At 42.7% G+C, this 11,287-nt stretch overlaps 1 protein-coding gene across 9 annotated transcripts in view; it reads right to left on the bottom strand.

Annotated features, from left to right (window-relative positions):
- Nucleotides 1–526: 526 nt before the first annotated feature.
- The window catches only part of SAP130 (Sin3A associated protein 130), a 78,093-nt gene continuing 67,332 nt past the window's right edge, over nucleotides 527–11,287 (bottom strand). For 5 of the 9 annotated variants that reach the window (XM_027554558.1, XM_027554594.1, XM_027554613.1 and 2 more), the window contains 3 exons: nucleotides 2,887–2,990; nucleotides 1,689–1,802; nucleotides 527–1,463 (listed from right to left, as the gene is read on the bottom strand). In XM_027554558.1, the coding sequence (XP_027410359.1) occupies nucleotides 1,305–1,463; nucleotides 1,689–1,802; nucleotides 2,887–2,990 (377 nt within the window). In that variant the 3' untranslated portion in view covers nucleotides 527–1,304. The remainder of the gene's footprint in view (nucleotides 1,464–1,688; nucleotides 1,803–2,886; nucleotides 2,991–11,287) is intronic. The other 4 variants (XM_027554604.1, XM_027554566.1, XM_027554574.1 and 1 more) reach the window with 1 other exon arrangement.

The raw sequence follows: 11,287 nt of genomic DNA, 5'->3' as shown, positions 1-11,287 counted from the left end.
TGCCTTCCACTCCAGGGGATGCAGGTCAGGTCCCTGGCTGGGGAACTAAGATCCCACATGCCACAGGGCAACTAAGCCTGTGCACCACGACTAGACTCTGTGTACGACAACTAGAGATCCCCCGTAACAGAGCCCCCGTGCTACAACTCAGACCCGACGCAGACGAAAAAGGGGAAAGCAAGCCTGGGCTACCTTCCCACTCCAGCGAGGTCACAGAAGGCAACCTCGCAAAGAAAATCCACTCTCCTGGAAGTCCTTCCCCCGTCACCACAGCCGTATTTTTTGTACTATAAAATGACCAATGTATATTTGCAATGAGGTACAATGTAGTCTCATATTTAAGATAATCAAAAGCCCACAGGCTTCACCATCTGCGACATCTTCAAGATACCAAGGTAAGTGGAACCTGTGTGGAGCAACCAAACTGTCAGAGTAGACTCAACAACGTGAGAGAAAGGCCAGAAGGGTAAACACTCAAGTGATGTGCAGTGCAGCACAATGAGCTTCATAAAATGATGCAAACTGCTTATGTACAAAACCTCTTTGAGTCCTTTATTAACATTTGGGGATGTGCCATACGTATAATTAACAGCATCACACCAGCTACAGAAGTACAGATAACCAAGAATGTACTTCGGAACAAGGATCTCAGAGCAACTTACGGTGTTGCCTGCTCTGCACCTCCACAAAAACCCAACTCTGACACACGCAGGACAGACAATATAACAATTTCACTTTGAAATGGTTCTTTAGAAAATGACAAGAATTGGCAGTTCAAACCCTTTAGAGTGAGATGTGGCAGGTCTTTCAAGTGCCATGGCACTGCTTTAGAAGGCCAGCGTGGGCATCTGAAGGTCAGACAGAGTAAGAACCGACTAGGGCGAGGGGAAGAGGTTTGATTTTCAGTGTACAGAGAGAACAGATGGTCCAAGTGGATACTTTCAGTTCAGGCTCAGTATGGGTCCTGCAGGAATCCATCAGATAAATAGTTTATCAACTGGAAGGCTGAAAAACGCCAGCCTGTCACCTGTGTCACTGATTCCAACCGGGAGACCCTGTTGCAACAGAAGTCAGGCACGATGCAGTAAGCATAAGAGGGAGACGCCTGAAAGAAGACTGGAGTCCACTGTCGGATCAGTTCTGACCCTTCCACATCACTGGATGTTCTGTGTCCCTCTGCTTTCACGTGTGAACTAAGGAACGCTTTCCTTCATCTCAATGTTCCACTTTGAAAATAACCAACCCTTCCCCCACCCCCAACATCATTCTCCATAAATTCTTTTTCCAAAGTCCTGATTCGGGGTCTAGACTTTTTCCTTTCGCTTCAATTTTGACACCTTCTTGACAGTCCCATTCTTGTTTAGAAGCTTCAGGACACGATCTTTATGATCTAAAACTTTAAGCATGGAGTCTCTGGCCTCACTGATTTGATCCATCACAAGTTTACACCTCTGCATATTTCCCTGAAACAAAAGACATGACACCATCCATCAGCAATCTTCAAGACAGCGTGGCTTTTAAAGAGCTTCTCACCTTTGAACTGAGCCATTTTGAGGCTTTCACATAGGAAAAAAACACTTTACTGTTTCTGGATAATGCAGGCTGAAGAAAATAATCGGTTTTTACCAAAGATATTAGTGGAGAGAGGGGAAGGGAGAAATAAGGGGAGGGAAAGGGCTCTTTCAAACCTGTATTAGTTCATTTATTCGGTGTAAATCATCATCAGTTGCTGCTTTTTTCTTTGGGATAATCCCTTCCTGCAGGTTGGTGAGTCTTTCGTAAACATCATGTTCTAGATTTGTCTGCAACAAACAAGAAGGAGGGAATCATGACCTCAGAAATACTTTTCTTCATCAAACGCAGGCAAAAAACCCACCTTGAATCACCTGTGTAAACTGGTATCAGGTCTGTCTGGGTTATAAAATCATTTCTCCCAATGACTAAGATACAGTACAGTAAGGAAAGTTAATCAACAATTTACATCACAATTGGCCATAATTCAGAGTATCTTCTAGGATAACTCTTTTTTTGGCTGCACCACGCAGCATGTGGGATCTTAGTTCCCTAATATATCCAACCTGACCTCCTTGCAGTGGAAGCTCAGAGTCTTAACCACTGCACCACCACGGAAGTCCAAGGATGGCTTTTAAATTCTCCCCTAAATTCCCAATTTCTCTGAAAAACATGTCCATAAGTTCCATAAAAATATGCTTTTATGCTAAATTTAAACCTAGCCATGGCACTACTTAAAAAAAAAAAAAGACCATGTTCTTCAGATCATGGCTACTCCAAAGACAGAAAGACTTCGTGAGATTATTTTGCTCGGCTCCTCTTTACCTTGCTGAAGGAAGGAGTCTTGCCCAGGGGTTATGGAAAGGGCTGAACACAGAGCGCACTGGACAGATGAGATCAACAGCAGTTTACTCTTCAGTATGCTCGCGGCCCAGGGGAGGAGGACACTGCATGTCATGCTGAACCACAGTGGGGTGCCCTCCATGACAGAGAGAGCAAGAGGGAACAGGTAGGGGCTGCAGGAGGCAGGCTCCGTAGTGCAAGAGTACGTGGCGCCCCCTGGTGCCCCCAGGAGGACATCACTGGCTTATCTGAGTGTCTCGAGCTGGAGGAGAACTGAAGCCCACTGCTTAGGGAGAAGTGCTAATATGCCTTACTCCCACAGTGAGGAGCAGTCAGAACGGGTTGACAGGCCCCCTCTGTTTCAGATGTCACAGCAACACATAATATGAACCTTAACTGTAGGTCTTGCACGCATAAAAACTCCACCATGATCCATGTTAACTGGGAACGCTTCACAATCACCCCTAAAGAAAATGCTCTATGAACTCAGATGTCCTCATCAGGACTAACAACTGCTAGAGTGCCACCTACCAGCTGTAGCAACTGGGCTGCACAGAGGTGAACCTTCCAGCCTTGAGCACGACACGATACTCCTTTCTGATTAGCTATTTCCTGCAGCATAGCTTTCTTCTCCTCTGGAACCATAAAAAAATAAATAAATAAAAGTCACTGTGAATGTAAGTCACAATATCAATAAAAGCTCTTTTGGTTCACTCCAGCAAAATAAGACTTACTTTGCTAATCTAATGAGTTCAAAAGAGAGTAAGCTAATACTCTAAGGTTTTAAGTGAGGGAAACAGTTTTTAGTGGGTTGGAGCCTTGCTCATGCGTGATGTCTCCAAGCATGTGGAGAGTCTGGGCATTAAGCTTAAAAGCTCTGTGGTGTTATCTAGATCTTGGAAGAAATCATAGGACTCCAACTTGAGTAACATTTAAATTCAGGTGAAAAAGTCCACAAATCAGCACTGTAGTAAAATAAATATGAACTTTATCATTTAGACTGGGGAAAGACAAACTAGGACTGAGGGGCACCTGTCAGAGGTGAGTTTAGACATATCTGTGAAGTTTTAACATTACTGCTCACCAGGACTTAAAATGGATTTACACATTACATGGATAATCACAAACTATTTTTAAAAAAATTACCTTATTGAAAAAATCAATATTGTTTTCTGTTTAAAATTTTGGCTGCACTGGATCTTTGCTGTGGCACTCAGACTTTCTCTAGTCGCAGAGCATGGGCTCTAGAATGCGTGGGCTCGGCTGTCGTGCTATGTGGGATCTCAGTTCCCCACTAGGGACTGAACCCTCATCCCCTGCATTGGAAGGTAGATTCTTGACCGCTGGTCCACCAGGGAAGTCCCTAAAAAATTAATCTTGACAAAATCCTATCTATATATTTGTCAAATGCATAAGACCAAGACTGAACCTTAATGTAAATGATAAACTCCGGGTGATGATTATTTCAGTGTAGGCTCACCAAATGTGCCACTGCGGTGAGGGACGCTGAGAGTGAGGGAGGCTGTGCGTGTGTGGGGACAGGGGATGGGGGGCAGACACGGGACATCTCTTTACCTCCCGTTCAATTCTGCTGTGAACCTAAAACTGATTAACTTTACTTCCTAGAATAATTAACAACAACACAAAACCCCCAAACTTATCTGGTAGGCAAAGATTAGCAAGAAAGTAATTTAAAAATCTTAAACTTTTTGAGATAATTATTGATTCATATGCAATTGTAAGAAATAATACAGAGAGGTCCTATGTATTCTTTATCTGGTTTCCCTCAGTGGTAGTATCTGGCAAAACCGCAGTGTAACATCACAACCATGCTACTGACAAAGTCCACTGACTCTCTTCAGCTTTCATCAGTTTTACATGGTCTTGTGTCTGTTGTTACGAGCATTATAAAAAAACTTTTCAGCTCAAAATAATTAGATTCACAGAAGCTGCAAAGATAGTATAGAGATATATCTGGTAAGAGACCTGTATTTAGAACATAGGAAGAATTCTTACCACTCAACAATAAAGACAAATGAATTAAAAAGGACAAAATATCTAAACACACATTTTTCCAAAAAACATATACAAATTGCCAACAAACATGAAGATATTCAACATCATGAGGCATTGCTGCTGCTGGTGCTAAGTCACTTCAGTTGTGTCCGACTCTGTGCAACCCCATAGACGGCAGCCCACCAGGCTTCCCGGTCCGTGGGATTCTCCAGGCAAGAACACTGGAGTGGGTTGCCATTTCCTGTTTCAATGCATTTAAGTGAAAAGTGAAAGTGAAGTCGCTCAGTCATGTCCGACTCTTAGCGACCCCATGGACTGCAGCCTATCAGGCTCCTCCGTCCATGGATTTTCCAGGCAAGAGTACTGGAGTGGGGTGCCATCGCCTTCTCCGTCATTAGGCGTTAGGGAAATGCAAATAAAAACTGCAGTAAGTACCATTTCAAACCCCTTAAGATGCCATAATAATAATAAAAAAAGAGTAAGTGTTGGTGAGGATGTGGAAAAATCAGAAGTCGTATGCATTCCTGGTGGGAAAGTAAAATGTATTTGCTTTGGAAAATACTCTCAGAGTTCCTAGAATGTTAAACATAGTTACCAAACAGCCCAGAAATTCCATTCTTAGGTGTATGTACAAGAGAAATGAAAACAAATGTTCCCACAAAAATGTAGACACAGATGACCATAGGAACAGTATTCATGATCAAAAAGTGGAAACAACCCAAATGCCTACTGAGTGATGAATGGATAAATAATATGTGGTATACATCCATAAAATAGAGTATTATTTGGCAGGAAAATTGACTGAAGTCCTGATACATACCATACGGATGACTCTTGAAAACATTAAATTAAGTGAAATAAACCTGTCACAGAAGACTGCATGGTATATGATTCTGTTCATAGGAAATGTCCAGCAACGGGAAATTTAAAGAGATGGCAAGTAGATAAAAGAGGTTCCTAGGGTTGGGGGTAGAGAGGAGTGAAGACGGCAGGACTGGTGATGACAGCTAAGGGTTGTACTAATAGTTAAGGGTTGTACTTGTTGGGCTAATGAAAATGTTTTAAAATTAAATGTAGAGATAAACACGCAACTTTGTGAATACACTAAGAATCACTGAATTGTACATTTTAATAGGTTAATTGCATGCTACATGAATTATAGCTCACTAAAGCTTTTGTTGGGGAAAAAAGATAGTAACAAGAGGTCCAGTATTCCCCTTTACCCAGTTTTCCCTCACTGTTTACATCTTAGTAACTGTAGTACAGTTATCACACCCAGGAAATTGCCACTGATGTAAAGTGAGTATATGTCATATATCACGTGTACATTTATGTAACTGCTATGTCAATCGAGGTTTAGAGCTACTCACCACCACGAGAGACCTCCTGTGCCACACCTTCATGGTCACACCACCCCTTGCTTACGATTAACCCTTGATCCACTCATTTCTTCTCTATGTGTATAACTTTGTCACTCTGAGATTATATAAACAGAGTCGCACGGTATGTGTCTTTTTTCCGGGGAAGGGAGAGGGTGCATGTTTTGAAAATTGATTTCCCCGTAAGCCTAAGCACAATGCCTAAGCTGCTGCATAATCAATAGTTCTTTCCTGTCCATTGCTGACAAGAGTCAACGGCTCGTTTGTTTAACTGTTTGATACTATCTGTGTTGTTTCCAGCTCTTGGCTATTACCAGAGATGCTGCTATGAACACCTCTATCCAGATTTCTGTGTGGACAGAGGGTTTTCATTTTTCTGGGATAAATGCCCAGGAGGGCAACTGTCGGGTTATATGGTAAGTGTATGTTTAGTTTTTATGAAACTGCCAAACTGTTTTCCAGGGTAGCTCAGTAATGTGTAAAAGACAGCTGAATTGCAATACGACAATGTTCTGCTAAGCAGCTTCCCCAGTGGAACTGGAGAAATTAAAAAAAACCCTTTAAACCTCTGGAAAAAGGTCCTAAGGGCAAACAGCAAGGCAGAAACATCTATTCAAACAAATCTACTAAAAGGTGAAAGACCAGTAGGTCTGTGGCATTTGAACCAAGACTGATCCCTATCTCCTTCTCCCTCTAGCTTGGAAGGTGGAGACTCTGTTCCAGATTGCTATAGCCCCAAGCACAGGGTTCCCTCTTCCCCAGTTCCCAAAAGGAACAGGGCATTTCCCATCCTGCTCCCTGTTGCTGAGGCTAAGTCTCAGGTCCTGAGTCTAGTCGACATGTGGGGGTTCCCTTCTTTTGCTTAATCCCCACTTGTAGAAGGGAGACTGTACCTTAGGCAAGGTGAGCTGAGAACACTGGGGCCCAGGAGCCCTTCTCCTGGCTTGTGAAGTGGTGCATCACCCTAGGAGAGGCAGGCCACGTGGAAGACAGGCTGCTCCCCATCTCCCCTCCAACGAGCACTCACCTGCTAAGTTGCCATTGGCCCACCCCCACCTCCAGAACCCTAGGCTCAGACATTCTGCCTGGAGAAACAAACAGGCCATAAAACAGGAAGCTTCTAATCTCTTCCCAAAGGAGCTGGCTCCAATTTCAACAGAGTGTGAAGTTCAAACCTAAAGGTGCTCCCATGAGCAGTGGAGGGTGTAGGTAAGGCAAGTGGGAGGAAATGTGCAGACACAGTGAAGACACAGCCTAGACTGTGGGCTGACCCATTTGCAGGAGAGAACAAAGAGCAAGAGAGCTGGCAGGAGCTCTCCTTGGGGTCAGAATGATTATCAAACACTGACCTCAGAAACCATTCTGGCAAGGAGCTACAATACGACTGGATTAGTTTGCAGAGGAATTTGTGTTTAAGGGCAAATTCCAGCACTGTGTTCTTAATAGACCAAATGGCAAGCAATAAGTGGGGTTATCAGTTGAACGTGGTCAGGGGAACAGGAGGAGAGAAGCCTGCCCATGCCACTGTCCTCCCACGGTGGCTGTGGGTATACTCAAAGCTCTGTCTCCCAAGGAGTAACATCAGAGGCTTACCACTTGGTGGTGCTGGTGGGGTGGAGCTGATCAGACTTCACTAAAAGAATCCAGCCAGTCACTAAACAGCTAAAAATGCAAATAACTATAGCGGGTCTTTGAGGAGGCAGCGAGACCAGTACCTGGAGTCGCTACATTATCTAAAATGTCCAGTTTCCAACAAAAATTATGAGGCATTCAAACAAACAGGGAAGTATGACCCATACATGGGGAAAAAGAAATAGGCAGCAGAAAATGCTCGATAAGAGTGACCAGATGTCATATTTAAAAGATTTCAAAGTAGCCATTATGAATAAATTCACAGAATGAAAAGAAAGTATGAGTGAAGAAGTAAAAGAAGGGATGATAATCATGTCACATTAAACAGAGTATCAACATAGAGACAGAAATTGTACACCGTTAAGAGCACCAACAGACTGGTTCCAAATAGGAAAAGGAGTACATCAAGGCTGTATATTGTCACCCTGCTTATTTAACTTCTGTGCAGAGTACATCATGAGAAACGCTGGGCTGGAAGAAGCACAAGCTGGAATCAAGATTCCCAGGAGAAATATCAATAACCTGAGATATGAAGATGACACCATCCTTATGGCAGAAAGTGAAGAGGAACTAAAAAGCCTTTTGATGAAAGTGAAAGTGGAGAGTGAAAAAGTTGGCTTAAAGCTCAACATTCAGAAAACGAAGATCATGGCATCCGGTCCCATCACTTCATGGGAAATAGATGGGGAAACAGTGGAAACAGTGTCAGACTTTATTTTTTTGGGCTCCCAAATCACTGCAGATGGTGACTGCAGCCATGAAATTAAAAGACGCTTACTCCTTGGAAGGAAAGCTATGACCAACCTAGATAGCATATTCAAAAGCAGAGACTTTACTTTGCCAACAAAGGTCTGTCTAGTCAAGGCTATGGTTTTTCCTGTGGTCATGTATGGATGTGAGTTGGACTGTGAAGGCGGCTGAGCGCTGAAGAACTGATGCTTTTGAACTGTGGTGTTGGAGAAGACTCTTGAGAGTCCCTTGGACTGCGAGGAGATCCAACCAGTCCATTCTGAAGGAGATGAGCCCTGGGATTTCTTTGGAGGGAATGATGCTGAAGCTGAAACTCCAGTACTTTGGCCACCTCACCTCATGCGAAGAGTCGACTCATTGGAAAAGACTCTGATGCTGGGAGGGATTGGGGGCAAGAGAAGGGGACGACAGAGGATGAGATGGCTGGATGGCATCACTGACTGGATAGACATGAGTTTGAGTGAACTTCGGGAGTTGGTGATGGACAGGGAGGCCTGGCGTGCTGCGATTCATGGGGTCGCAAAGAGTCAGACACGACTGCGTGACTGAACTGAACTGAACTGAAGAGCACCAATGCATGTATAATGGGGTACCAAAAGGAAAAGAGATAAAGGAGAAGAAATATTCAAAGAAAAAATGACTTAAGATTTCTCACATTTACTGAAAAACAGTAATGTATATATCAGGAAGCTCAAGGCTAACTCCAAAGAAGATACATGCATACAGATGTATCAAAGTAAAAATGTTGAAAGTCAAAGCTAAAAATATCTTCAAAGAAGTAAGATAAAACATGATGCATCACTTACAATATAATCCCATTAAAATCAACAGCTGACTTCTCAGGAGAATCAGTGGAGTCTAGAAGGCAGTGGGGTAACAATCAAAATGCTCAAAGGAATGTATAAGAAATTTAGTTTCTCTACATCCTCAGCAGCATGTGGCATTATTAGTATTTCTAATACTGTATTTCCTTATTGATTTTGTCTGGATGATCTGTCCATTGATGAAAGATGAGTGTTAAAGTCTCCCACTATTATTGTGTTCCTGTCAATTTCTCCCTTTATGGCTGTTAGTATTTGCCTTATATATTGAGGTGTTCTATGTCGGGTGCATGTATCATTTACAATTGTTACACCTTCTTGGATTGATCCTTTGATGATTATGTAGTGTCCTTTGTTTTCTGTAAGTCTAATTTTGCCTGGTATGAGTACTGGTACTCCAGCTTTCTTTTGATTTCCATTTGCACAGAATACCTTTTTCCATTCTTTCACTTTCAGTCTGTATGTGTCCCTAGATCTGAAGTGGTTCTCTTACAGACAGCAAACTCAGGGGCCTTGTTTTTGTATCCATTCACCAGTCTACGTCTTTTGGTTGAAGCATTTAACCCGTTTACATTTAAGGTAATCATTGATATGTATGTTCTTACTGCCACTTTGTTGTTTTGGATTGTTTTCCTAGTCTTTTTTCTTCACAGGTCTTCTCGCAGGTCTTCTTTTGTTCTCTTGTCATTTAGTGACTAGCGTTGTGTTTGGATCCCTCTTCTAAGCGTGTATCTACTGTCGACTTTGTGGTTATCCTGAGGTTTTGATACAGCAGTCTATATACAGACAAGATTGTTAATAAGCTGCTGGTTTTTAAATTTCAAATGCATTTCCAATATCCTGTATTTGTGGTCTCCTCACAACTGCTGGTTGTGATATAATATTTGTGTGGATGTGATTTCCTACCTTTATTGTACATTTGCCTTTGCCAGTGAACTTTTCCATTAGCAATTTTCTTATTTTTAGTTGTGGTCTTTTCCACTTAGAGAAGTTCCTTTAGAATTCGTTGCAAAGCTAGTCTGGTGGTGCTGAATTTTCTCAGCCTTTACCTGTATGTAAAGCTTTTGATTTCTCCATTGAATCTGAATGAAAGCCTTGCTGGGTAGAGTATTCTTGGTTGTAGGTTCTTTCCTCCTACACTTAAAATATATTGCACCATTCCCTTCTGGCCTGCAAAGTTTCTGCTGAGAAATCAGCTGATAACTTTATGGGAATTCCCATGTATGTTACCTGTTGTTTTCCCCTTGTTGCTTTTAATGTTTTATTTTTGTCTTTTTGACAAAAATTACTATGTCTTGGTGTGTTCCTCCTTGGGTTTTTCTTGCCTGGGACTCTGCTTTCTGGAGTTGGGTGACTATTTCCCTTCCCATGTTAGGGCAGTTCTCAGCTATTATGTCTTCAAGTATCTTCTCAGGTCCTTTCCCTCTCTCTTCTGGGACCCCTCTAATGTGAGTGTTGGTACATTTAATGTTGTCTTGAGCTCTCTCAGATTGTTTTAATTTCTCTTCACTCGGTTTTCTTTCTCCTGTTTTACGGCAGTGATTCCCACCGTTCTGTCTTCTAGATCACTCATATGTTTTCCTGCTTCAGTTATTCTGCTATTGATTCCTTCTAGTGTAGTTTTCATTTTAGTTACTGTGTTGTTCATCTTTGTTCTTTAGTTCTTCTAGGTCTTTGTAAAACATCTCTTGTATCTTCTTAATCTATGCCTCTGTATTTTTTCTGTGCTGGATCTTCTTTACTATCATTATTTCAAACTCTTTTTCTGGTAGGCTGCCTGTCTCCACTTCACTTGGTTGTTCTGGGGTTTTATCTTGTTCCTCCGTCTGGGACATGTCCCTCTGCTGTCTCATTTTGTCTAGCTTCCTGTGATTGTGGTTTCCATTCTGCAGGCTGCAGTACTGTGGTTGTTGCTTCTGCTATGTGCTCGCTGGTGGATGAGGCTAAGAGGTTTGTGCAGATTTCCTAATGGGAGGGCCTGGTTCCTGCCAAGGGGTGGGTGGAGCTGGGTTCTGTCTCTCTGGTGGTCAGGGCAGTGCTCAGAGACTTAAGCTGTCTGCTGGTTGGCACTAGTGGTAAAGAACCTGCCTGCCAATGCAGAAGATGCAAGAGAGTCAGGTTTGATTCCTGGGTCAGGAAGATCCTCTGGAGTAGGAAATGGCAACCAAATTTAGCATTCTTGCCTTGAGAATCCCATGGACAGAAGAGCTTGGAGGGCTATACTCCATCAGATCACAGACAGGACTGAAATGACTTAGCACAAGCATGAGCTGGTGGGTGGAGCTGTGTTCCTGCCCTGTTGGTTATCTGGCTTGAGGCATTCCAGCACTGGAG

This window comes from Bos indicus x Bos taurus, chromosome 2 (assembly GCF_003369695.1).
Source record: "Bos indicus x Bos taurus breed Angus x Brahman F1 hybrid chromosome 2, Bos_hybrid_MaternalHap_v2.0, whole genome shotgun sequence".
NCBI lineage: Eukaryota > Metazoa > Chordata > Mammalia > Artiodactyla > Bovidae > Bos > Bos indicus x Bos taurus.
This window is presented reverse-complemented; position numbering and strand designations above follow the sequence as displayed.